Source organism: Orcinus orca, chromosome 7, assembly GCF_937001465.1.
Source record: "Orcinus orca chromosome 7, mOrcOrc1.1, whole genome shotgun sequence".
In the NCBI taxonomy this organism is placed as follows: domain Eukaryota; kingdom Metazoa; phylum Chordata; class Mammalia; order Artiodactyla; family Delphinidae; genus Orcinus; species Orcinus orca.
Genome location: NC_064565.1, coordinates 65664051 through 65691934, shown reverse-complemented (window position 1 = coordinate 65691934; position 27884 = coordinate 65664051). Strand labels below are relative to the sequence as shown.

General features: G+C 36.9%; 1 protein-coding gene across 12 annotated transcripts; it reads right to left on the bottom strand.

The window, feature by feature from the left end:
* RBM45 (RNA binding motif protein 45) lies at positions 1–27884 on the bottom strand. 12 transcript variants are annotated; one of them, XR_007478286.1, is made up of 13 exons: positions 27410–27884; positions 23212–23334; positions 21222–21348; positions 18943–19064; positions 17957–18143; positions 14821–14950; positions 14566–14650; positions 14205–14368; positions 12471–12671; positions 9918–9996; positions 9182–9213; positions 4492–4530; positions 146–544 (listed from the first exon to the last, which is right to left on the bottom strand). XR_007478286.1 is itself a non-coding variant. In XM_049712038.1 (11 exons), the coding sequence occupies exons 1-9, from the start codon at positions 27707–27709 to the stop codon at positions 12479–12481; spliced, it is 1431 nt and encodes a 476-aa protein (XP_049567995.1). In that variant the 5' UTR covers positions 27710–27884; the 3' UTR covers positions 1–4530; positions 9182–9213; positions 12471–12478. The 12 variants fall into 12 exon arrangements, 6 of the variants coding, with proteins under 6 accessions (XP_049567995.1, XP_033279533.1, XP_033279536.1 ...); XR_007478284.1 differs by having other exon boundaries at positions 23–544; positions 9182–9996; XR_007478285.1 differs by lacking the exon at positions 9918–9996 and having other exon boundaries at positions 148–544.

The window sequence follows — 27884 nt, the reverse complement described above, 5'->3', positions numbered from 1 at the left end:
TTGATTTAAAGGTAAGTCTCTTGGAAGAGGCTAATTATTTCACTTTGTTTTTAGAATTTAAACAAGCTAAACAGTTTTAATCTTAAGTGCTTTCCCTTTTTCTTTTGACTTTCATATACAGTTTCACTTATGTCTTTTTCAAGGATTTGGACAGGAGACATTCTGTTATTAATTTTATTGTTATCCACCTTGACAGATTTCACAAGATTGTTAAACTTACACTTAACTTTCCAAGTAAAAAACAGTTTTAATTTTTCTTTACAAAAGATAAGAATTTTACTTTTCACTTCATCCCCCCAAAAAGAAACTGCCATCCCTTCTTAGCCTTCATTAACTTAATCTGAGGTAATAAACCTCACTTAAAGATTTTGAGATAATTTAATAAATCTCTTGCTTTAAGCATTACATTTACAATAATTATCTGTATTACTCTAACAGTTGCACTGATTTCAATACTCACCGACTGGTCTTTCTTTCCTCATTCTTCTACTCTGAATTTTGATTCATTCTGGTAGCGTACTGATTATATTCAAGTAGTTTTTTTCTGTAAAGGGAAAATGAGTAGTACGCTGCACATCACAGAATCCTTTTCTGTTACCTTCACATCTGGATGAGTAGAGAAATCCTGAACTACACAACTCTGTAGACACTGCTCCATTCTAGCTGGCATCTAATGTACAGAAGAGGATCTTCAGACTTGAGCACTTTTTAAAATCAAGGTTTCTTCTATTAAAGCTATTTATTGTTTAATTTGTCTTGTCGTCTTCTTTGGGAACATCTATTATTCAAAGGATGAACCTTCATAGTCAGCCTTTTAAATCTCCACCTTTTCTCTCACTATATTCATCTGAGGGTGCTTTTGATTCATTGTAACTTATTTAAGTTGCAGAATCCCTTAAAGGAGAGCTTATTAAGCACAGTAGATAACACTGATGAAGGTAGCTTTAATTCTGGTTGATGAACAAGTTGGGGGAACCCTTCTGTCTTCTCTTTGTTGGTTCATGAGAGCCCATGGCGCTCTGAAAGCAGTTTGATATTCATCGTTCTTCATTATGGGTTAGATTTTCTTTAATCTGTGACTATTTGCTGTTTCTGACACAACTTTTAATTTAGCTCCTCTCTTTCCTTTCCTCTCTTACTCTTCTCATGTCCTTGTCCTTGTCATGCCCTGTTGTACCAGAGCAGGAGCTGAAGCAGATATTTTCTAATACTTCCTTGCTTTAAATGAATTGGATGCATACAGAAAGCCCTTCCTTTTAAATGCCTTAGGATATTGCTCTTCTCTCACACTGCAGGAGTGTCTGTCCCATTAGCCTCATGTTGATACTGCTTAATGCGTTAAGAAACCAAAACTTTAAATGAATTATAAGACAAATACAAAAAAATGCATAAACTATAGAAAGCACAATTCAAAAAGTTATCACCACACTGGTCAGGAAAGACAAGATTACCAGTACATCATAAGCCCCCTTCATCCCTTTGTGACTCTTCCCCATTCAATTCTGCCTAGGTTTTGTTTCTGAACCCTTTCATAAGTGGGAATCATACAGCATTGTCTTTTGTTGGCTGGTCTGTCAACACAGTTATGATATTCATCCAAATTGTTACATGTAGCAAGAGTTAGCTCATTTCCTGTACTTCACTGTATCCATTCTGTTGATGGACACTGGGGTTGTTTCCACTTTGAGGCTATTACCAGTAATGCTTGTATGTTTTTTTTGTACACATACTTTCTTATCTCTTTTGGATACATGCTTAGAAGTGGAACTGCTGAGCTGAGCGTAGACGCACGTTTTAACATTAACAGGTATTTGTCAAATACTTCCAAAGCAGTTTATGAGAGATCCTGTTGCTCCACACTCTCACCAACACCTGGTATTGTTGATATCTTAATTTTTGCTGTTTTTAGCAGTGTAAGGGTATCTTACTGTAGTTTTAATGTGCATTTCCTTGATGACTAATATTATTGAGCATTTAACAGATTTTAAAAAGATTCTTCAACTTACATTAACAGTCAAAGTAAAAAACATGTTTTAATGTTTCTTTATAAAAGCTAAGGAATTTACCCAATCCTCTCTTCCTCTGCCAAAAGAAAAAAAAGAAAAAAGAAAGGAAAAAAAAAAGAAATTGCAATCGCTTCTTGGCCTTCTTTTGTGAAGTGCCAGGAGGTCAAATCTCTTGCCCATTTCTCAACGAGGACAGATTTAGCTAGGCTGATTTCAGAATTGGCAGACTCTGAGGATCGCTTTCAGCTCTTTTACAGTCCACTCAAGTGCTGATATAATATCAAGCACATGGTCAGAAATGTCAGACACATTTCATTCCTCCAGGAAATCCGAGGACGTCCATCAGATCTAGCCTTAGGGTGGAAGAGGGTAAGGGATTTCCTGGCAATAAGACCAAAGTTCTTAGGGCAGAGGCTGGAAAGAATACTTAAAAACAATCCTGCTGTAAGTATTCTTAATCTGCCGATGGGCAGGAGCTAAAAGATCTTTTTGGGTTGCTAATGCTGCCTTTGTCATTCAGCATTTCTCTTGTGGTCATAGGTGGGATCTCTTTTATGACCCTCCCCACCCCAAGGTGAATGCCAGTTGTGGTTCTCTTGGAACCAGAACTCCAAGATAGTGCAGTTTCAGTGTCACTAGTTAAGAAATGCAGAATGAAAGCCTTTTCTGATGGGACTCTCAACAGCTGTCTCAAATTATTAGTCCAGCCTTCTTATACATACGTTAATTGTGTTAAAAGGGGGGAAGCTAAGGTATCATCTTGTTTTACATGACAAGTTGTTTCCATGTGGAATTTGAGCCAGCCATTTTAAAAAAAATCCACACCTTACTGCTTTACTTAGTAAAAATTTTTTCTAGTATCGACTATTCTTATCTAAGTTTCTATGAATGATACCAATTTTTTTTTTTTACTTAAATGTTTTCATGGGTATTTTTACAGAAAACTGGGAGAAGGGGGTTGCAAGTGTTTGTTTACACAGCCTTTATTATCTTCTACTTTCTAGATGAGAAAACAGGTCCAAAAAGGCAATGTTGATACCATATGTGAAATATGCTCTTAGGAGAACTGAAGAATAACAATATTAACAAGACCTAGAAGACGTGATACATTCCTACATTACAAGTAACTGAAAGCTATTAAAGAGAAGCTGGGTATTGCAGGCACACTACTGATCTTGCAGGATGATGGAAGATCTACTTCCATTCTTTTTTATGAAATACTTTCTTTGAGTTACTGCAGTGAAATAAGACTGGGCTGGTGAAAGATGGGACTACATTACAGTGCTTACAGTTCCCAGATTTAGGGTAAAAGTGGTAGAAAATGAGCCCTGCTAGGAGTTTCTGATGAAGGGATTAAGCCAAGATGGTAGTAATGGGAGATGAACCCACACAGGAGTTTGTGATGGTAAAGAAAAGGTGGGTGCTCTCTCCAAGTGTACTTTTTCTTTGCCATTGTTGGTCCAATTTTGACACTGCCGAAGCAGGTCAGTCCGTCCCAGCGCTCTCATCAACTACTATAGACTCTTCCTAAAGTCAGTCCTACAAGTAACAAACTGCGAGCCTTTCTGTACCTTCCCCCAATGTCACACGGACACTTAAATTTCTTAAGTTACTAATGTACTAATGGGGAAAAGGAAGAAAGTTTTTTGTGCTAATGGATCAATAAAAAAGAATGCAAAAACTAACTTCTAGGGCCCAAAACCAATACAACAGACAGATTTGTCGATGATGAAAGGAAAATTATGTACTTTTATATATCAGATCTTCCAGTAAATCAGTAGATAACTTTAATTAGATGACTTTAAATCTCTTCTTTTAGAGTTAAAAAACCCCACAAAAATAACAGAAGAAACAAAATCCCTAAGAACTCTGTGCTAATGAATGCTGTGACCTGTGTATTACTGACATTGGAAAATGATAATATATGAGCAAGAAAATTAGTAGTACCACCATTTACCTACAAAATCAGAAACGGAAAGGTAGGACAACTCAGAATGTAGATTCATAGGAGTATCTGTGAGTAAGCACTTTGATTCTCCTACTGTGCTCAATATTTTCCCAATGTTTGTGGAAAACAGTACTTGCCTTTTCACACATTCCTGATTTTTGTATCTCCAATACAAATAACTTTGCTTAAACAGCCTCCTGAGGCCTTCCTTCTACCACTTTTGCAGCAGTGTGGTCAGAAAGGCAGTCTCTAGGGTGCCACAGTAGTTGTAGTCTTGGTCAGCTAGCTCACATGGACCTGGACGTCTAGATACTGGCTGCAATTCATATACGACAGTCATTGGACTCCCTTTCCTGTGATAACCACTCAAATGGATTTTCGCAGGGCCTGGTAACTTTCTCAAACTTTAGTGGGAACTGCATATTCTCCTGAGGACAAGTCTCTTCTAATTAAATAAAGCATGTTCATTGTAATGAATGAACTGCAATTTCATATTTTAACTAAATATTTCTGTTTGACCCCCTAGCAATACCATACCTTTGGTTCCCAGGATCCATTGTTCTTGAGTTACTGTTTCTAGAAAAGGAAATAATGCAATCCATTTATTAGAATTCAGATATTAAAATGGAACTTCTTATCTAATAAGGATGACCTTTATGTTTTCTCTCTTTACTGAAATCGTATGTAAAAATTAACTGCCACGATTTTTAATAGAGCTTACCATCCACATACAGAAGAAATAAAACTTGCATGTGGCTGTACTGCTGGGTGAAAAGGCTATATAAACATTTCATTTGTTTTTGCCTTTACTGATTTTTAGTTTTACTCATTCATAACAAGTACTGACAGGTAAACTGCACTTACAAATCAACAGAATTTTTGGGTGCACCAAAAAAGCATTCATTTTATAAGAAGATTCACTTTAGGACTGCAAGAATACTCACTTACACATACAAGATTTCTGTACCCTTGTGAATATTCCATTTCAGTTTTTTAGACACTGATGATAATTATATCACCTTCATGCTCTTTTGTCATTTAAAAAGAATGACATGTACCTATGCACTTCTTTAGAGACAAAATCTGAAAACTTATTAACATAATTCACTTCAAAATAAATGTAAATAAAAAATAAAATTAGGTAGGAGCTTTGAATGGCATAAAGCAAATAATTACCATCCTTTATAAACATCAAAAAACATTTGCCAACACAAAAAAGTTGGCCTGACATTTTGCTATTTGTAAGACTGCTTGTGTTTTTCAATTTCTTATTGTAATTAATACCTACTGATATTAAATTGAGGGAAAGCAGATGCTTAATTCTATTAAATAATACTCAAGGTAAACGACTTGGAGACTTCTCAGTGTCTTACTTTTACAACAGTCCAACCTAAGGTCCAACACACAGAATCTCTTTAGGTCAGTGAACCACAAAGTCAATGCCAATGACTACCATATTAGAATCACTTAGGGAGCTTGTTGAAAAACTCACCCCAAACCTATAGAATCAGTGCATTTCAAACAAACACCTGAGGTGACTCTTATAGACACTGAAGTTTAAGAACCACTGCTCTAGACAATACAAATTCTATCATTTCAGGCTCAGTGCCTTAGATAACATTGGAATGTTGCACTTTGTTTTTGAGTGGCAATGTTTATCACCACCTAGTGGTAAAGTCTCTTATTTCTATTCTCTGTCCATTAATACTGAGTAGGTTGAGAACTAATTTCTGAGAAAGCTACAATTTTAGAGTAATAATTTCCTTAGTATTTTGCATTAACTTTTTATCAAGGGTGGGATAAAAAAGTTAAAAAAAAAACTAAACTTGTAGGGCTTCCCTGGTGGCGCAGTGGTTGAGAGTCCACCTGCCAATGCAGGGGACACGGGTTCGTGCCCCGGTCTGGGAAGATCCCACGTGCTGCAGAGCGGCTGGGCCCGTGAGCCATGGCTGCTGAGCCTGCACGTCCGGAGCCTGTGCTCCGCAACGGGAGAGGCCACAACAGAAAAAAAAACAACTTGTAAATAAAACTGCACCATACCATATGAATAAAAAACAGTCTATATTTCAGAAGGATCTTTCCTAAAATCTACTCCTTGTAACACTAGTGCCTCTAAAAACATACTTATTTCACAGTGCAAACTATGGTCCTCTTTTAGAGATACAGGGATGGGGTACATTAGCATATTAAAGGCCCTGGAAGCTTCATGGTCAAAAAACCTGTGAACTAATAAATAACTGAACATTTCCTAAATATACTGGACCATGAAAATTTCTTTCCTAAAGAATACGTATTGACTTCTCTCAAGAGAACACTATTTCAAGGAACATAGTTTGGGACATGGTGCTCTAGAAGAGCAAATCTGATAGCTGCTTTCAGCATCTGTGATCTACTGTAAAAGACCTGACAATAAATTTACAAGCAAGTTTGATTGGGCTTTATTTTAAATGTTAGTTATTATGCGAACCACTTATTTGAAAGAGAATTTTATTGATCTGTATTGCTTAGCATTTTCTTTTAAGTAAAAAAAACCCATACCTAATAAAAACCCCACTATATTGGCAATTTTATTAACTGACGTATGCATGGTATCGAAATATCTATACATTATATTCATATACCAAAAGTGCATTTGAGAAGTAAACATTTAGGTGAAGACATAGGCACTAGATTATTAAATGCTATTTCTTAGGTTCTAGAATTTCCTCATTTTATGAAAAATGTGAGATTCCGGCTTTTAAAGTTTTAGGGATCAACTGCAAGCACGAGAGGAAAGCAGGAATAAGGCTAAACGATTAAGATTAAGTGCAACACTGAAGCCAAAGTAACCATTATTTACTGAGGCATGCAATTGGGAGAGAAAACACAAGAGAAACTCACACTGTAAAAGCCAAGAACTGTTTTGTAGACAGAGTATACATGTATACATGTTTTTTTCAGAATTTATATGAAGGACTCAAGGAAATAAACATAGACGAGGCACTTCACTGAAACCACGACGGTTTGCTGCAACTGGCTACCTGAACTTAAATGCAGAATAGAAAATTTGGGGTCATTTAATCTGCACTAGAAAATCAGTGGATGGCAGGAGGGCATATGACAGCTACCATGTGAAATAGCTAACGTCAACAGGGTCCAGTGAAAAACTTTAAGACTAACAAGTAAAATAGCAGGGAATCAGGTTTTATGTCAATTATGGGGATTAACCAAAGATGTAATGGACTTAGGCAGGCAGTAGGGAGCTTCCCATTTTTACATGTTTAGATTAACCACCTGGCAGGAATATCTTCGGGGGAATTCAAGCATTACTTGAGTGTTAGAGCCAGATAACCTACAAGGGACAATTTAATTCCAATCTGTGAAAATGGAACTATGTGTGCAGTAAATGAGTTTGGGATGAATAAATCTATCTATTGGTAATTAATCCTCAACTCTCCTCAGTTAAGTTTTTCATTTCTAAAGACCCATTTGCTTCCTTTTTAAAATATGGCCTTTGGCTCACAGAAAGATACTTGGTTCAATTCTTGTTCAGTAAGTCTTGCCTGGGAAGATAAGACAGGATATTTTCTTATCTAAATTTATTAAAATTACTGATTCAAAAAAAAAAGGATTTAAATTTTTCAGCAGAGAAATGTCCAAGTATGAAATATGCTATTATGCTCAGTGAATTTAATCTTTTCACTATTTTTAATTTAACTCAGGATGTGAAAGGCATAATGCGGAGGTAATTAAGTGATGTTTTAACAACTGCATGCCATTTAATGTCTATTTTTTTTAAGGTGCCAAACTCTTGACTTAGATATACCTTTTCTGATACATATCATTCACTTCAAGAGCAGATAAAATTTTTTTTCTTGGATTTTCAAAATACAAGCAGAGTAGGCTCCTCATTTTTAATCTTTTATGAAATGACTATTCTTCCTATCATAGTCTGTTCTGAAAATTGCTTATATATCATATTTTTGGAGTGGCCATTATGTTCTGTACTTATAAAGGGAAAATGTCCACCTACCAAAGCCATTGATATTTATTTAAACATATTATCAGTGATAACTTAAATTTTTTTTCCCTTAGCACCACTGCTCTAAAATCTTGAAAGGGACTTCCCTGGAGGCATGGTGGTTAAGAATCTGCCTGCCAATGCAGGGGACATGGGTACGAGCCCTGGTCTGGGAAGATCCTACATGCCGTGGAGCAACTAAGCCCGTGCACCACAACTACTGAGCCTGCGCTCTAGAGCCCACGAGCCACAACTACTGAGCCCACGTGCCACAACTACTGAAGCCCGCACCTAGCGCCCCTGCTCCACAACAAGAGAAGCCACCACAATGAGAAGCCCGCGCACTGCAATGAAGAGTAGCCTCTGCTCGCCGCAACTAGAGAAAGCCCGCTTGCAGCAGCGAAGATCCACAGCAGCCAAAAATTAAAAAAAAAAAAAAAAATCTTGAAAGATCTGTACAAGATTACCAACAAACTGTTGTATCTTGGTATAAAAAAATCATTTCTAATGATATGTCTTTTGGCTCTTGCTTTAGAGTAAGTGTAAGGAGCCAATCTATATGTGTAGGTTGAGTAGCAATTATATTTTATTGAATCTAAGATGCAACTGATTGAAAACAGCATCTTTATGTTCCACTAAGAAAGAAAAAAAGAGGTTGTCAATTACAGTAATGGATATCAAAATATTTCCAATGTCAGAAGTGTAAAAATGTGCATCTCAAAATCAATGAAATATGTCATTTAGTCAAATTCTAAACACTGACTTTCAAGTTTTTTCATTTCTGATCTTTTACATAAATAAGGCATGATTTAGTTAAGCAAAGAAAACTTTATTTCTGCCACACATAACAACATATTGCTCTAAGAAACAACTACTATATTAGTTTTAGCATTAACGTGTGGTTTAAAAATACATGTCAACAATCCCTGCTCCCCAAGACAAAATAATGCTGTGCAGAGACTATCAGGTATGTGAAAAAAAAAAGCCGTCAACTGTCCACAAGGAGTGCGTCCAGTCACATTTTCAGTCAGTCAGCTGAGGATTATGTCATTAGTCTTTGTTCTGTAGAAAGAACACAACACAAGTATGAAAATCATCACCTGAAAGGAAATAGCTGTTGTATATAGTATACCTAAAAATGTTAGGAGTTATTCCTTTATTTCGTATACCCAATGTTACCTGCTTACTTAATCATAGATGCCCCCAAATAAGCAAAACTTAACTTACTCAGAAGGATGATGCAAGCGGGTACTGAATTTCTGGAGGGAAAATATTGTAAATTAATACAAAAATCATGCATGTGAGGATGACAGCTTTGGGTTTTATCCCTACACACCAGGCTGATGAGTGGGTGTTCGTAACTGTCTTCTTAACCATGAGTCCAACTAGAGCATGTACGCTGAAATATTTTGTTCTTTTGGGTAGCTAAACTCAACTAACCATAATTGTTCAATCATAATTGAGGGACAAGGATAAAATTCAGAGGGATTTCCTCAAAACAATATGTCAAGATAGAAAACATAGGAAGTGAAAAAAGTGACAGTTGTACAAACCGTTTTATGTGATTAAAAAAGAAGGAAATGGACCTATAAAAAAACACACACACAAAAATCAGGATGTTCTAAAATACTAAAATTTCTGTTTTCCTCAAATAGAAGAAGAAACATATTTTGCACATCAGATCCACCTCAAAATAGAACTCAGCTATTTTCAAAGTGATATTCTTAGACCAGTTTCTTCTCCTATTTCCTAGTCATGGCTCAGTTAATCCTAGGCTTACTCCTCAGAGACAAAAGGAACTAGCCTTCATGAGTAGTGTTCGTGTTCTCTTAAAATTAAAGAAACAAATGAAAAAGTGGCCCCCATCTCCCCTAAAATCTTCAATGGTTACAATCATGTAAAACTTAGAAAAGTCTTTCATACTATCTTATTGAACCTTAAAATAATATATTATTTAACGTACCAACAAAAGAGGTGAATCTCATTATGAAGTCCATGGTAAATGGGGATTCGAAGCAAAAATAAAAAAAGCCGTGCTGCAACTAGAAGACATTCAAAACCAATATAGCTCATTATGTCCTACCATTTTCAACTAATCTGACCCTACTTTACCTTTGCCCTGAATATGTATAACAGCTCACTCAATAAAGGGAAAAAGGATAGATTTATATTTCATGACTAGTCATGCTGAAGAATATGCACTTCCTCTAATGTAGGGAATTGGATGAATGCATATCACTTAAATGTGATATTATAAAGCTTCATTCTCACACACTTGCTGGCCAGAAGGTAGTTTTGTATCATTAATCTTAGTTTCTCATTGTTTTGATGAGATGACATAAAGGTTTCACTGAAGTCATCAATGCACGAGTTTAGCTCACACTTTCAAAGCAAATTAAAATTTTATTTTATAAGGAATTTTGCTGACTCATTTTTTCTCAATAACCCTATGGAAAAACTCGGCCTCAGAAAGGTGAAAAGATCTGCCAAATCATAGTTAAGTGTCAGAGCTGGAACTCCAACTCAGATCTTCTGATTTTAAGTCTAATATTTTCTATACTATATAAATAATTATTTTAAAAAAGGCTCAATCACAGGAGTAATTTATATATTTTCCCCTTACTAAGAAGTTAGTATTATTGTCCTTTTTTAAGGACAAAGATTCTTCGAGTAAGAGTAAGAATTGTTATCTATATTTTGAAAGACTCACAGACATGAATAAGCAGTTTTGTATGCTATTTTAGAAGACAGCTTGTGTAAAGAGAATTCAGTTCTTAACGTTTTATTTGCAAACACAAAAAACTGCTTTGTTATAAGAAAGACTTGCTAATTCTTTTTCACTGGCAAATTTAATATTTCTGAATTGTATGAAGTAACGGGAGTGGATTTTGTAATTAAATAAAACGTTTGAAAACATTTCTAAATTGAGATTATTCATAATGGGCCCAAAAGGCACTTCGTATTGACAACTGCCTTCTGTAAGGAGGAACTAATCACTTGACTTGCTCTAATCAGAGGAAAGGTCATCAGCAGTTAGAATTCAGACAATTCATTTTGATACTTCCTAGTTCTCATAATTGGTCAGAAAGTAAACCTGGTGAAAAGAAAATTGCTTTCAAGTAAGTAACTTCAAACTGACTCTAAAGTACTTGCCAACTGCTATTATTTGACCAGCAGTGGACTTGGGAAGCTGGTGTGCGTGTGGGAATGGGGAAGCTCTCAGCTTCCCCTGAAACTCAGGATTCATTTCCAGAATGAAAAAGTGAAAGAATCGAACATTTCTAACTTTCAATAATGTTTCTCCAAACCGTGGAGATGTGAGCTGTCCTAGATATAGAAATTTAGGTTTGATTTCTTAAAACTAAAAGAAAAAGGAATTCATAAGGCTGTATGTAGCATTATGTATAATTGACAAGAGTTTCTGGAAATTGTCAAGGTTATTTTTGAAAATATATATATGCACATGAGAGTATTTTCTGAACGTGCAGTTTTAATGTACAAACTCACAAATATGAGTCCAGAAAAACACCAACGTTTAGGTTCAAAAGGTTCAAAAAGATGCATTACAATTGACCCTTGAACAATGTGGGGGTTAGGGGTGGCTACCCTCCATCCAGTTGAAAATCTGAGGATCACTTATCATGGGCCCTCCATACACGCAGATACTCCTTACCCACGGTTCTGCATCCACAGATTCAATCAACCTCGGACCCAACCAACCTCAGATCATGTGGTACTGCAGTATTTACTACTGAAAAACATCCACATGTCCACAGTGGACCCATGCAGCTCAAACTTGTGCTGTTCAAGGGTTAACTGTATTTGGTATTGCTTTTTAGGCATTTCACTAGTGAATGTCAAGACATTCTTTATAAAGACTGTCATAAATTACCTCAATTCATAACTCAAAACATTAACTGTTCAAGTTAAAAATCTTTAGAAGTATTCCAATTTTAAAGTTTATGTAACCATATAGTAAAGTCCAATTCTTAATAGCAAAGACATTCACACACACACAGACACACACACAAATACCATTTAATTTTCTAAACTGAAATCTGATTTTATTTTATAGGATAGACATTCTCCCAGTAAACATCAAAAACATTTTTTAAGTTTAAAAAGTTCAAGTTTAGGGCTTCCCTGGTGGCGCAGTGGTTGAGAGTCTGCCTGCCAATGCAGGGGACGTGGGTTCGTGCCCCAGTCTGGGAAGATCCCACATGCCGTGGAGCGGCTAGGCCCATGAGCCATGGCCGCTGAGCCTGCGCGTCCAGAGCCTGTGCTCTGCAACAGGAGAGGCCACAACAGTGAGAGGCCCGCATACCCAAAAAAAAAAAAAAAAAAAAAAAAAAGTTCAAGTTTAAAAAATATACTGTAAAATTATCAGCACAGTGCTTTTAAGCCACAGTGCTTTTAACCAACAACTTGTAAATCCTTAAAAAGAAACTCTATACATATTCCTTTCGTTACACTATTTAGCCAATGTGTTTCAGAATTTAGATTAAAAAGAGCATACCTCAAGAATCAGTAAGTTCTTTGTCGTTTGTTAGATTCTTCTCTTGGGGAGTCTGCCAGCATAACTTTAAGTCTGACTCCATTCAGGATCTTTCCATGTAAAGTAGTAATGGCATCATTAGCACTTACTCTATCTGCATACTTGGCATACCCCACATTTTTTCCTGACACAAGGTAAACTTCGATCAGGTTACCAAAACGACTGAAACAAAGTAAAAAAAAAGATCAACTGAAATTGATAAGTAAAGATGCTCAGGTCTAAAAGTTGGGGTCCATTCTGGACTCCTTTTTTCACTCCTTTTCCCACATCCAATCTCTAATAATGTCAATCTTCCTTCTTAAACATTTCCTCTATCAGTCAATTTCTCCTCATTATCACTCAGATCTCTTTCCTCATTCTGACCATCATTATCTTTTTCTTAGTTTACTCTAATACCTTCTTCACTAGTTTACCTGCCCCCTGGGTTTATCCTTCTCCAATCTATTCTCTATCCTGTCTTCTGAGTGATCTTTCTAAAACACAAATATGATCATTTCCTCCCTAAAAGTCCCTTCAGCTGCTCTTCATGCGTCCAGGGTAAGGACAAGCTCCCTAATATAGCTTGTGGGGCTTTCTTGACTTGGGTCCTTGTCCTCTGCAGCTTCATCTTCCCTCAGTCTCTCAAATCCCATATTCCAACAACCTCCTTCCACGTTCTCTCCCGCAGGTATAACCACCCACACGCCCAGCTTTCTTCCCTGGTTAAATTATTTGTATCCTCCAGGCCTCCACTATACCTTGCTTCTTTCAATAAGTCTTCTCTGAGTTTCTAAGGCAGGTGCCCCTCCTATGTATTTCACAGACTGAATATTCCTTTTCACCACACAACCTCTCTAGGTTGTAATTGCCTATTCACTTATCTGTCTCCTACATGTGATTAGTTCTAAGAGGACAAGAACTATTACATCTTGTTTACGTAATATAATGTTTGTTTACACAATGTCTCTGGCACTTAGCACAGTGACTGCCTGGTACAGAGGAGAGGTTAAAAAAATAAACGAAATAAATTGGTTAAATAAAAATCAAAATACTTGAACCACATCACTGATATTTTGTGAAGTTCTTTAACAAGTTTCTATCTTTTAAATAAATTCACTAACATTGTAAGGCAAATAGGAAAAAGACCAAAAAGAAAAAGTTAAGGTTAAAGAAGTTACATTAAAAACAAACAAGAGTCTTCCCCCTTTTTACACTTATTTTATATACGTATGTACACACACACACACACACACATACACACACTCTTCCCTACAATCAAGTAATTGTTTACTCAATGTAGTTATATAATCTTTAAGGGTCCAATAGAGTGCTGACAAAATAGAAGATGCTTAATAAGCACTGTTCAGCTGAATTCTAGAGGACAGGTCTATACAGATGTATCTTCTATTAAGAAACAAATGATTTGTTCATTCTATGTATGCAACTTTTCAAAACAATACTCCATGTTTTATGTCTTCAAAATAAAATAAAAGGAAATCCTGTGTGGAGACTTATGACATGTAAGTAACAAAGAAGAGAAGGAAATAATTATATATTTTAAAAGGTGATATAAATAAGAACTTTTTTAAACCACAGAACGAATCAGCTGTACCTGAAAAGTACCACACACAGGAAGCTTCAAGAGTGCAAGGCTGCTTAAATGACTGGTTTAAATATATTATTTAAAAATGTAACTCTGTGGAATTGAAATCTTACCAGAATATATCCTCTAGTACATCTAAAGGTAAAGGATGTGGATTAAACACGATAAAAAGTCTTTCTTTCACCGGAGTTTCAGGAGGGGCTTTTTTTTTGCATGACGGAAGTACAACATCTGTCTGGATTTGAGGCAGCTGTGATCCAGAACTTCCTCCAAATTGCTGTTGAAGAATTAGGTTCAAAACAAAAAAGAAGAAAAACTGCACTTTAGGGATTCTTAAGTCAAGAGCTAAAGAGATGTGTATCATGGCACCTATGTGGTCTTTTACTATATCTCTGAAAATTTTCTTACACAGGTAATAAACAAAGGCCACATTTATTTTATACTACTGTGAAGGTTAAATTCTTACCTACTTACCAGAAATTGCTGCTGACTTGGGTTATTCCACACCATTGATGCAAGCTGTGCAGCTACCATCTGCGTTGCCATTTTTCTAAGGAGACTGGAGATAAGAACTGGTAATACACAGAAAACTAGAAATATTCAGTCTCTAAACAGTAACTTCTTTTGTGTGACTTCCTCACCTGAGAGGTCAATTCTATTTTTATTCTCCAAGTCATATCACGTATATCCAAAGCTTGGCTTTAGGCTAGCTCCTGGAATGGTACTTACTCTGATGCATTACTCCCATCATCAATGAAGGAAACACCTATCCGATTCCCAGGAGGATACTGAAATCCATGTAACTTGTATTTTGCATAAATAGCAGATGCTACATTAAAATACTGAACCACTCCATGACCTAAAATAAAGCAGAGAATATACGGGAATTAGAAAAAAAGCAGATTCAGTAACTAAAGTTTGTGTTGCCATAAGAATGAAACAATAGAGAAAAACACTAATATCACACAATTAGTAAATATATAATCAAATGTGTCAGAAAACCAAGTTCTGTTATACATGTGTTCAATAGCTGTGTTCCTATAAAGCAAAGTATAAACCAGATGTTGGTAAAAATATGAACATGATATTTAAAAAAAAAATGGTATCATTAGCTTAAGTTCTGTCCAATGAATTTAATTTTAAGATCTTGGCTTTTCTTATATGACAGAGAAACAGCTAAAAGCCAACCAGTTTTTCTTAAAATTTTCATTCTTTGAAATATACTTTGAAATTCTAAAATTTTCCCTATCATAGTAAGAAATGAAATGAGAAGTGATATATGAAAAGAATATATAGTCATCTTGGCTAGCTGAAGTGGTAGACAGAGAAAAAGTGATATATGTAGTAAAACCAAAAAGCAGGGTAACAGAGGGTTTCGGATCAAAAGTCACATATTTCACATTCCTTTGAAGAGCTTTTAGCTAAGGGGGTAGATTTCAATTCAGGAAGGTGATGCTACAGGGGGGGAAAATTTTATACAGGAGCCCTTACATGGCAAGCCCAGGAGCTTGTAACACAACCAAAAGGTTTTCACAATACGTTTATACTATAACTCACTTTGGGAAAAACAACGTTTTAATTTAATGTTCCTCTCTAAATCTAAGCATCTCAACATTTTAATGAAATTGAAACTCAGGAGCAAATGAACATATAAAACTAATTCAAATAGGATTCTAACTATATAATACCTCTATTAATAAAAAGGTGTTCCAATGATACACATATTTATCAGACACATCCAACCAGAGAAACAATAGAGAAGGTAAAGGAACAAATACATTTCAAAGTACCAGATAAAAAGGAAAGAAAATACAAAACAAATAGAATTACATATGAATATAATAACAGATATGCCAAAACCCACAAAATGTGCGCCTTAGAGTCACAAAAAAGAATGACAGCAGGGACTTCCCTAGTGGCCCAGTGGGTAAGGCTCTGAGCTCCCAATGCAGGGGGCCCGGGTTCGATCCCTGGTCTGGGAACCAGATCCTGCATGCATGCTACAGCTAAGAGTCTGCATGCCACAACTAAGAAGTCCACAAGCTGCAACTAAAAAGGATCCTGCATGCCGCAATTAAAAAAGATCCCACATGCTGCAACAAAGATCCTGCATGGGGCTTCCCTGGTGGCGCAGTGGTTGAGAGTCCGCCTGCCGATGCAGGGGACACGGGTTCGTGCCCCGGTCTGGGAAGATTCCACATGCCGCGGAGCGGCTGGGCCCGTGAGCCATGGCCACTGAGCCTGCGCGTCCGGAGCCTGTGCTCCGCAACGGGAGAGGCCACAACAGTGAGAGGCCTGCGTACTGCAAAAAAAAAAAGATACTGCATGCCACAACTAAGACCCAGAGCAGGCAAAATAAAAATAAATAAATTAAAAGTAAAAAAAAAAAAAAAAAAGACTGATAGCATAAGACTGGGTTAAAGTTGGAGATGGTACAAAGTAGGTCAATGACTTTTTAGTAGGTCCTGCTAAAAGACCAGTGCTGGGTAGAGTAATATTGATTATGTGGGAGTGTCTGTATGAAGGGTGTGGACACTCTAGGTCAGTCAGTCTATATAATCTGACTCATCTATTTCCCCTCAACATCCATAAAAAGACACCCTAAAATGACTAAATCAAGTATATCTATAGTACTGGAAGAGATGCCAAGTATGATTTCTCTATACCACCCCTCACCTCCAATTCTTTAAAAACCAACAAACTGAGTGCCTATTATGTGCCAGGACTTGCAGTAGATATCTTATATATATTATTTCTAATTCTTATCTAACCCTGGCATAGAAGGTACTAATAATCCCATTTTACAGATGAGGAAAGAGAGACTAGATAGAATAAGCAATCTGCTAAGGTCTTACAACTACGTGTCATTGTTGGGATTTGCACCTGAGTTGGCTGCAAAATGGAACGCCAACCTTTTCCCATTACACCACTAGGGCATTTTAAAAAAGCCTTAAAAAAATCAAAAGGCTTACAAGAATACAAAGATGGATTAACCTAACACTAGATAATAGGTTTAATCAATGAACCAGTTACCAAGTTCAAATGGCTGACATTAGAGTCTTGCTTCTATTAAGAGTGGGGAGAAGCAGAGAGAGAAGTAGGGCAATTAAAATGCTTGAAATGGGAAAAATGCTTGAAAAGGGAAGGAGCTCCATTTTGAGGTATAAAGTTTAAGAAAAAGAGACTTAGGGAAGAGGAGAAAACTTTAAGGGTTTTATCACTTTGCCTAGCATTAATGAGAAGTACAGAAAGAGACCCTATTCTAAAGTATTTTTGTTGTACAACTGGAAACAGAGAATGCTCTATTTTATGGGCGTTAAAACAGTTTTAAAAAAATACATGACTATAAAGTAGATGTATTCCCAGGGATTTGTTTATTGAGGTATCACTATATTTGAAAGTTTAAGGTAGAGAAAAAAGAAACAAAAAACTGTCATACAAACAGTATCTGACATAAAAAGTGCCATCGGAACAAACGAACTTATTTACAAAACAGAAGTAGAGTCACAGATGTAGAAAACAAACTTATGGTTACCGGGGGAAAAGGTGGGGGGAGGGATAAATTGGGAGATTGGGATTGACATATATACACTGCTATCTATAAAAAAGATAACTGATAAGGACCTACTGTATAGCACAGGGAACTGTACTCAATACTCTGTAACGACGTATATGGGAAAAGAATCTAGGAAAGAGTGGATATATGTATATATATAACTGATTCATTTTACTGTACAGCAGAGAGTAACACAACATTGTAAATCAACTATACTCCAATAAAAATTAAAAAGAAAAAGTGCCACTGGAGGAAAGCCAGTTTAACAAAACACAGTATATTAAAAAATAATACAGACATTATTTTTACCATAATTAGAATACGGATCTCGTTGAACTTCACAGTATTCCAACCCTGGTACTATATCAAAAATGCTGAAAAGCTGCTCTTCAGTGAAAGGAACTCTTGATACAACTGACAGGCGTTTGGAGATGGATTCCTGGCCTCTGTTGTCATTCTTGTCAAAACTTGAAAATTCAGATTGTTGTTCTCCAACGATATAAAAAAAAAAAGCAAATCTTTAAATTTCTATACATTCAGAGATTCATTTAACATTTTAGATACTAGAAAATAAAATGAAGTGTCATTAAGTCCTCTGCATTGAACAAAGGCACTGTCTTTTGTAATATGCTCTTGGTCATCAGCACTATCAGGAGAGACAAGGACAAGAAAACAGACAACTCTCTCCATTTCCCTGCCTTGATACAGAAATATAAGCAGAAATGTGTAGTGTAATTTCACAGGAATACGTTTACTATGCAAAACTGCAAAATATGGCAAGTGTTTCACCTAAAGGGAAGTTTATGCCGAATAACATTTACAGGTCTTACTTTCATCACTCATGTTCCCCCTTTTCTAACTTCTACTTTTGTCATTCCTCTCCTTTCTCTAGCCCTAATTTTAAAGCAGCAGTAATTTAGGCATAAAATTTTAGGATTCATACTGAGGGGATAACTGTATATGTCTTTCATATTTCTTGGTCAGCTGCCTACAAGCAGCAGCTCACCCCCCCAAAATGGCAGTGTAACACTGCCACTGACAGTGACATAGTGTAACACTTAGATAATCCATAACTAACCACAAAAAACTATAATTGGAAATAAGTTAAACAAAATAAGCATTAAATAATGACATTAGGTGTCATGACCAACTTCTTGAAAGAAAAAAAAAACCTATAAATTCTTTTATTCACTACGTGAACTTCAGACTGCTGATAAAAGAGTATTAAAAAAAACCCCTCCAAATCAGATTGCATACACTACTTATGCCATTAAAGTAAAGATAGCCCACTTACCAAATGGAAACATATTCACTCTAGGTTCATGTCCCAAAGTCTCCTGCCTCATATTACTATAATAATCTTGTTCTGAGGATTCAGATGCTTTATTTTTAGGTTCAGCCAAGATTGCCCTAAAACCTGAAAAAGAGAATCCATAAATTTCAAACTTTATAGCAAATTTAACACACCTACAAATATACTTGATTGCTAGTGCTTGACTTAGTTTTATAATTGTATAAAACAAAATCTACACAAACAACCATCTCCACCAGACCTACTTCTTTGCTTTTTGAAAGATGGCAAGGAGTAAATGAGAAACAGCAAGAATCCCAAATTATGGGTCAATGTAGACATGAAAGATCAGCAATTCTATTCTATCCTTTCCAGTCTCCCTCTACGACAGATGACATCATCATTCATTCTCTCAGGCTTTCCAACATCAAAATCCAATAGTGCTTCTTCACACCCAACTGTCATCAAGATTCTTCCTTTGAAATATACTTAGATGTTATCTTTCACTCCAACTTCCCTGCCTCTGTTTTAAAATTAGATTCTCGTCAATTAATTACAACCCTTCAACTGATAGCTTTGCCTCTGGATCAAGAGTTTTAACTATGTACACCAGCAACGATGAGCTTCAAAAGGTGGGAAGGTTCATGAACCCTCTGAAACTTTAAACATAATGCTTATTCATATGTGCACATGGGCATATTTCAAGGGAGAAGGTTCACAGCTTTCATCATATTATTCAGTGTTCCAAAAAGGATAAAATGAGCCTCTTTGAATTCTTCCTCTGTAAATCCACTCTTGATACTGTGGTTAGATCAACTGTGCTGAAACAGTTTTTGTTATTTTTCTCCTTTTAAAACAATCTACAAGGAATTTTCTAATGTGGACTAAGCTTGAACTCTTCATCACCTCCCGTGTACGGTTCCAATGTACCTAGATTACTCTGTCCCTGTTTCTCAACAGGAACACCAAGCTTTATTCAGATTGTTGCCTTCATGCTATTAAGCAAAGACGTTTATTTCTAGCTCTGTGTCTTTACTAACATTGCTCTCATCTTCTGCCCTGCCTACTCTACACCAGTTGCAAATCCTACCTCCAGATGTATTCCCATGCTCATTTGGTGCACTTGTTTTTCACCATTGATAGGCTATATCACATAGTTCTGAACATTTTCTCATTTGGCAAATTTTTATTGAGTCTACTATAAATGGCAGTATCTTTGCTAGAGATCTCAATAAATCTTAATTGAGTACTACTCAACTGAGTACACTACTATATCGAGTACTACTAACAGCAGTACTAGGTACTTGGGGTGACAGCAACAGATAAATAAGACACAGAGCTTTAAAAAATCTATTATTCCTTAACTATTTTTTGCCTATTAGATCTCGGCTACCCAATATAGCTGTCAATTCCTTAAATGCCAGCGTTGCTATATATTCCATTTGTATCCCTCTACTTATATTGGTGAGTATACCATAGGTACTCAGTTAATGTTGGTTGACTGAGAAATTTAGAAGGATCTGAGAGAAAATTTTGGTGTATACCTTAGGGTTATCTAAGAGTTCTACTGATTAACAATAATCATTTTCAGTATGTATCTATTTTTATAATATCCTGAAACCCACTAATTGAATTATTCTACATGTCATTTCTAAGGGTCAATATAACTAGAAGTATGACAACAAAGAATATTTTCCTTGGCCTCTTTAGAATTCTTATTCTTCAGAATGTACACCAGCAACAGCAGAAGATCCGAATAATGTCACTCTACCTTGAAATTAACCCAATGTGTATTTACTTCACAATGCTAGCAAACCTTAAAAATCCTATCCTTATTATTTATATGTTTATTAGTATACCTAACTCTATTTAGGGTTTAGGTCAAATATAAACAAATATTACAGAATACTTGAATTTCTTTAAAATATAAAGAATAAATATTAAAAAAAACCCCAACCTGAAAGGGTTGGTAAATTTTTTAATACTTAAAATTCTAAATAATTTAATAAACCCCAAAAACCTGTAGAAATAATAACCAAAGTAGGACAACAGCATTTTCACTGAGTTAATGCAGTTGCTGATATTTTTTAAGATAGTGCCTCAATGAAAGCCTAATCACAGCCCCCAAATTATTTTCATCCTAGGACTATATATATTTAAACTCCCATTGCTGAGATTAAATTAGCAGGTATGGCTATTAGCACAAACCAGTATTAGATTATAATTAGAATAATTCGAATTTTTTCAAATGTCTATTACAATGATAAATGAACACATCCTTACTTCGATCACAGTTTTCTATTGCTTGGGCAGCCTGTGATGGTTTTAAGTATCGAACATAGCCCAAGCCTTTACTTTCTCCAGTTACTTTATTCTTAATAATGCTGCAATACTCGATATCTCCATACACCTATGAGAGTTAAAAGAAATGATCTTAGAGGAGTCAAAATTAATAACTGAACAGATTTCAGAACTAACTTAAAATTTACTTGTTCTTCTTGCTTACAAAAAAAGAAATCAGAATTTATAGCTACTTTTAATAATGGAATAAAAATGTCACAAACTAATGAGGCACTAGAAAAATAACCATAATGATGATAAAACCAAATAATAACATAACCAAAATAAAGATACTTTTTATTTACTGAGCATTTGCTTTACATATATCACTTTATTGTTATAACAGCACTTCAAGGATATATATATATCATACTGCTTATTTCACAGACCAGGAAGCTGGGCCTTAGAGAAATCAAATAACTTGCCAAAGTCATGGAGGGAGAGCAAAAACTTGTACATGGTCTGGAAAGCTCCAAAGTCTTGCTCAGTGTTGGTTAAGAGCAGAGGCTCTGGAATTGAACCTTCTTTATTTTAATCTTGGTTCAGCCACTTATTAACTGGGCAGTTGCCTATCTCCTTAGCTGTTAAATGGGGCTAATAGCTGTACCTACCTCATAGGGTTGTTTTAAGGGTTAAAAGAGCAAGTACACCTAAAGCGCATATAGAGGGTCTGGGACATAGTCAGCCCTCAGTAAATATTAGCTATAATTATTTATCTGCCTTCTAACACGAACATAAATGATTGTGTATACTTTTGAAGGAGTGCCTCTTGAAGTACATTTTAAAAATACATTGGTTCACGCAGAAAGTTAATACTCCATGTGAGAAATATGTGGTAAATGTTTACTTTTAATGTTGGAAGAAATACGGGATATAAATTCTTACTGTTTATTATTAATTTAAAAAATTTTCATGTAACCGTTAGTAACTTAACTACTATATATGTATTTAAAAATGCCACATTTGTTCACTCAGAGAAAGATAAAAGTTTATAAGTATATAAGGTAAAAACTTTATTCTTACTATTGGAGGAAGTATGGAATATATATATATTTGGTATTTGTTATTTTTGAAGTATTTTATTCAATCCTCGGTTGGGGTAGGATAGAGGAAGTTTGAAAATTACTTTTTACTACTTGTTTTCTTTCTTGCTTGTTGTCCACATGATTCAGTACTGGGAAGATTAGTAGAAAAAGAATAAAAAATTACAACTCAAGACAATTTAAAAATTGCTTTTTAATAGCTTTTGTGAAAGTGTGTCACTGCTTATAAAAGTCAATGGCTAAAAAGAAATTTTAAATTGTCTCCAAATTTCATTGACTACAGTCTAGCTATAGTTCAGAGTTGTAGGTAGTTTTTTTTTTTTCTTTAAATATAATTCCTTCAGAGGTCTAATTTTAAAACAAAAACTATAGAGGATAAGTCTTTCTGTGAACAAGTTCATCAACATGCCACAGACTTGTAACAAATGTGAGATAATACAGTTCACACACTCAGGCTTGCCTGCCCCACCTCTCCATGAGAGGCAATAGAGAGGAGTGCTAAGAGGGTGCTTTGAAAATTTCAAGACCAAGAGCAGGCTCTGGATTCAGACACCCTGGGCATAAATCTTGGCTCCATCACCTACTAGGTATGAGACCTTACTTAAAACTCTGAGCTTTATACTTCATTTTCCTGAATCTGTATTTTCATTAAATGGGGGGAAAAACACCATCATCAATATTTTCCAGGTTTTATATATTTTTAAAAAGTTAACTTATTTTAGTTTTAATATTTAATAACTAGATTGAAATAGATGACTTAAAAATAGTTATTTAATTCTCCACCACCAATCTAATGATCTAACTCAAACAAAACAAGATTTAGTAATTGTACAACCAATGTAAGACTGTAAGTTATCAAGAACCCTAGCTGATTAGAAAATGTTAAGTACCTTAAATTTTTCCCGTAGATCTTCTTCTGTGTAGGACTTTGGTATCATAACAAATATTCTTGTAAGTTCTTCATCTTCAACATCTCGGTGACTTCCAGATGATCTGGACTGAGCAATGAAAACCTAAGAAACAAACAAAACCCAAAGAATAATGCGGAAATATCAGTCAACTGTTTTCCTACTCCTTAAGAATACTTACTTCATTATTAGTATGGGATTCATGTTAGGTTAAATGCAATGTAATAGCGTCTTATCAAAAAACATTTTGCTAAAGCAATCTTTTTTTTTTTTTTTTTTTTTTTTTTGCGGTACACGGGCCTCTCACTGTTGTGGCCTCTCCCGTTGCAGAGCACAGGCTCCGGATGCGCAGTCTTAGCGGCCATGGCTCACGGGCCCAGCCGCTCCGCGGCATGTGGGATCTTCCCGGACCGGGACACGAACCCGCGTCCCCTGCATCGGCAGGCGGACTCTCAACCACTGCGCCACCAGGGAAGCCCCGCTAAAGCAATCTTTATTGCAATGACTTTTTATGAGATAACACTGATCTTTGCACTTTTTTTCCGAATTCTTTTTTCCTTTGTATTTTTTTTACCAAGAGCAATAGTCAGTGCACTGAAAGAGAGCAACAGTCAGTGCAATAGTCAGTGCACTGAAAGAGAACGTGTACTCTGCGCTTGTTGGGTAGTGTTCAATAAATGTCAATTATATAGTTGATTAATAGTGTTATTAACATGTCATATCCTTACTGATTTTGTCTACTTTTTCTGTCAGAGACTAAGAGGAGTGTAAAAATCTGAATATGAATTTCTCTCTCCTTTTAGTTCTATTAATAATGCTTCATGTATTTTGAAGCTCTATTATTGGTTACATAAACATCTGGAATTGTTATGTACTTTTTGATTGATATTTTTATTTTTAGGAAATTATTCTCTGTTAATACCCTTCCTGTTGAAGAGCATTTTGTCTGATATCACACCAGCTTTTTCTATCCTTTTACTTTCAACCTCTTTGTATCTTTATACTTAAAAGTGCATCTCTTGCAAACAGCATTTAGTTTGGCCTTTTAAAAAAAAATCCTGACAATCCCTGCTTTTTAATAGGAGTGTTTAGCCAATTTATGTTTAATTTAATATTGATACAGTTGGGTTTAAGTCTAGATGGTCATATTTTTAATTGTTTGCTTTCTAATATTAATCCTTAAAAAAAGGTAACATGACCATATTCTGGATCATCTCAGTTACCACCTGAATGACTTATGTGAGCAAGAAAATGCACAGAATGGACTGAGGCTCTATTTTTCTATTAGTAATTTAGTTTTATTGAAATATTATCTGTGACACTAGATTATTACCTGGAATTTAATTTGCTTTGTGGTATTGCTTTAATTTAATTCATAAAATTGCTTTGGTTTTATATTATTCCAGAGGAATGTAAAATCTTTAACTATGATTCTGGATTTGTTTCAAGAGCTACAAGCATAAGAATTTTAATGGCTACTCTTATTTTTTATAACTTGTAGAAATGTAATAAAAATAATGTAAATCACCAGACAGGGCCCTTGAGTATTTTTTTCCTTTCTTCTTCTTCTTTGTCTTTAAAGGGGGGCGGTATACCATTCAGTATGAGAAAACGTGAACCTATGGAATTCCAGAGGAGAAGGGAGCAACTAAAAGGACAAAGAATTTATAGAGCCACGGGATTTTAGAAATATTGAAAAATAGGGTCATTATGTTTGCTTGGAAAACAGGTGTCACAGAGGTGTAGAACCTTGCTTACAAGATACAGCTGGAGATACACCCCTAGATAGCATCTACTTCCAGTTATTCCTTTGATAAACTTATACCACATGCCAAGCACTGTATAAGGTATTAGTAGTAGAGTATTAAGTAACACAGAAATGGCCCACTAGAAAGTTAGTCCAGTGCATGTATCAGTAATGGATGGTCAATAGGGAAATACAAATAGGGAACCTTTAAGTACAGGAAGACACTAGGAGAAAAAAAGAGTTTCAAGTAAGACTTGTGATTGGAGGTGCCATCAGATCACAAATTTTTAAATTTTAGAAGATTGGAGCATTTCAAATTTCTGATAAAGATGACAATATCTAAGTAGAAAACATGTATAATAATCAACCACCTACTGGATGATTTCTCCTGAGACTTTACGTTCACAGACTATGGCTCTAAATTCTCGCAAAGCTAAGAACTAAGATTTTTCTCTTGTTTTCTAGGTTTACCCTTTTCCTCAAGATAATGTAGCTGATCACTCACAGAATGAGTTTCATTTGGACAATCTTTTCTGGCTGTAGGCCTGGTATTAAAATTTTCTTATTTGTCTTGTAGGGCCTTTGGAACTTTGCAAAAGCAAAGTACATGAGAAACACTGAAGGTGAATTAATTTAACTGGAAATACTGAAAAACAAAACAAAAAACCCCACTACATTCCAGCAGAAGACAGCCCAAGTTGAAGCTGCTGAAGAATGAATTTAGACTGTCTAGCTAAGGCACTAGTGCAACAACCCTCTGGCTGAAACTGAGTGGACAAAAATGTGAAAAACAAAACTTAAGCTTTAATTATCTTTGGGAATCATTTAATTTCTCTGTGGTGAAAAGGGGGGGATACATTTTAGTGCTGGAACTTTTACTTCTCTTGTAGGAATTTACTGAAGGCAAGGGGGGGGTCTATAGGTTTCAAATTTGGGGCATTTTGGGGAGTTTCCAAGAAGATCTCTGTGGTTATACTATATTCAAAGTAAAAAAATCCTCCCTGCTAAGATCATAATTGGAAGGAGATGAAAATTATCAACCTAGTGCAGGAGTCAACAAACTTCAGCTTCCTGTTTTTCTACAGCCCATGATCTAAGAATTGCTTTTACATTTTTAGAGGGTTGTTAAAAAACAAAAAGAATGTGTGACAGACTGTGCATGACTCACAAAGCCTAAAATATTTACTGACCCTTTACAGACAAAGCTTGCCACTCCCTGATCTAGTATATACTGTGGCCTTGCACTTAATTTCATTGATGATCTGTCCTGACTCAGAGGGTCTGGGAGGTGGGAGGAGAGGGAATGTCTATTGTCTAATGTGTTGTTGGTGTATTCCTAGGCTCCTCTCTTTTTTGCAAGAAAGGCCTACAGAGACTGCTACTATGGACAAAAAGATGTACTGAGGGTTCACCTTGTACTGGCTCTGTGCTAAAAGGAAAGATTAAGTCAAATACCCTCAAAATCACCCTTCCTGCCCTGTGTCAGTATATTAATTTTACAGAGAAGTTAAGTGTGGAAACTTAATATAAATACCACCATTGTTAATTAAGAGTATTCAAAGAGGCATTTAATATTAATACAATTACACTGCCATCACAATGATTTGCCTCTTTTTTTTTTTTTAAATTATATACATGCACGGCTTCCCTGGTGGTGCAGTGGTTGAGAATCCGCCTGCCAATGCAGGGGACACGGGTTCGAGCTCTGGTCTGGGAAGATCCCACATGCCTCGGAGCAACTAGGCCCGTGCGCCACAACTACTGAGCCTGCGCGTCTGGAGCCTGTGCTCCGCAACAAGAGAGGCCGCGACAGTGAGAGGCCCGCGCACCGCGATGAAGAGTGGCCCCGCTCGCCGCACCTAGAGAAAGCCCTCGCACAGAAACGAAGACCCAACACAGCCAAAAATAAATAAATAAATAAATAAATATATAAAAAAATTATATACATGCATACTTTGGTACTGGGAAAATGGCTAACGGGAGGGCCACAGTTACATGTACTTTTATCAAGTCTTTAAGCACCTTACCTACCTGAGGAAAAGCAAAGTTACTTGTTTTTATACACGGTAAACCGCGAGGTCTGAGGAGGATCAGAGAAGTCCTCAAAGTAGGTCAGGGTCGGAGCTGGGCGGTGGATTAGCGACGGCGGGGGCGCGGGGCTGTCCGGGCACCGCAGCTCTGCAGCCGGAGTAGCCGCAGACGCCTGGTCCGACCCGGGAGCGGACGTTCTCTCTGCATCCCCCATCCCCCCGCACCCCAGTGCAGCCCTGCCGGCAGGGGGTCCGCAAGAACACTCTCTGCAACGCCGTCCTCCCCTCCCCGACCCCCACCCCGGAATGCCAGGTGCTGCCCAGTCCGCCCCCGCGAGCGGATGTACCACCCCTACCGCAGCCTGACACCGCCCCCGGGGGCACCCCGACCCGGCCCCCGCACCTTGATGGGCTTGGTGTCGCTGGGGCTAAGGCACTGGCCGTGCATCTCCTCCATGGCCCTGCAGGCCTGCGAGCTGCGGGCAAACTTGACGAATGCAATGCCCTTGGACTCTTTGGTGTGCTTGTCCCGCACCACCCAGATGTCTTGGATCTCCCCGAAGGGCGAGAAGCGCTCCCTCAGCACCGACTCGGGCGTGTACTTGCTGATCACCAAGAAGATGCGGCTGTTGGGCGGCTCGTCCAGGCTGTCCACGCCCGGGCGGAAGCCTCCGCCGCTCGCACAGCTCCCAGCTTCGTCCATGGTGCTCCACTCCGGCGCGGGAGCCAGGCCCGCACCCCTTTACTCCTCCTCGCTCCCGCCGTGCTCGCCACTGCAGTAGCTGCCCACCCAGTCGCAGCCAGCCTCGCGTCCGCTTCCGGAAGACGGAAGGGTCTGGGGCCCGGCGCAGGCCGGCCACGCAGGGTGCCGGCTTTGG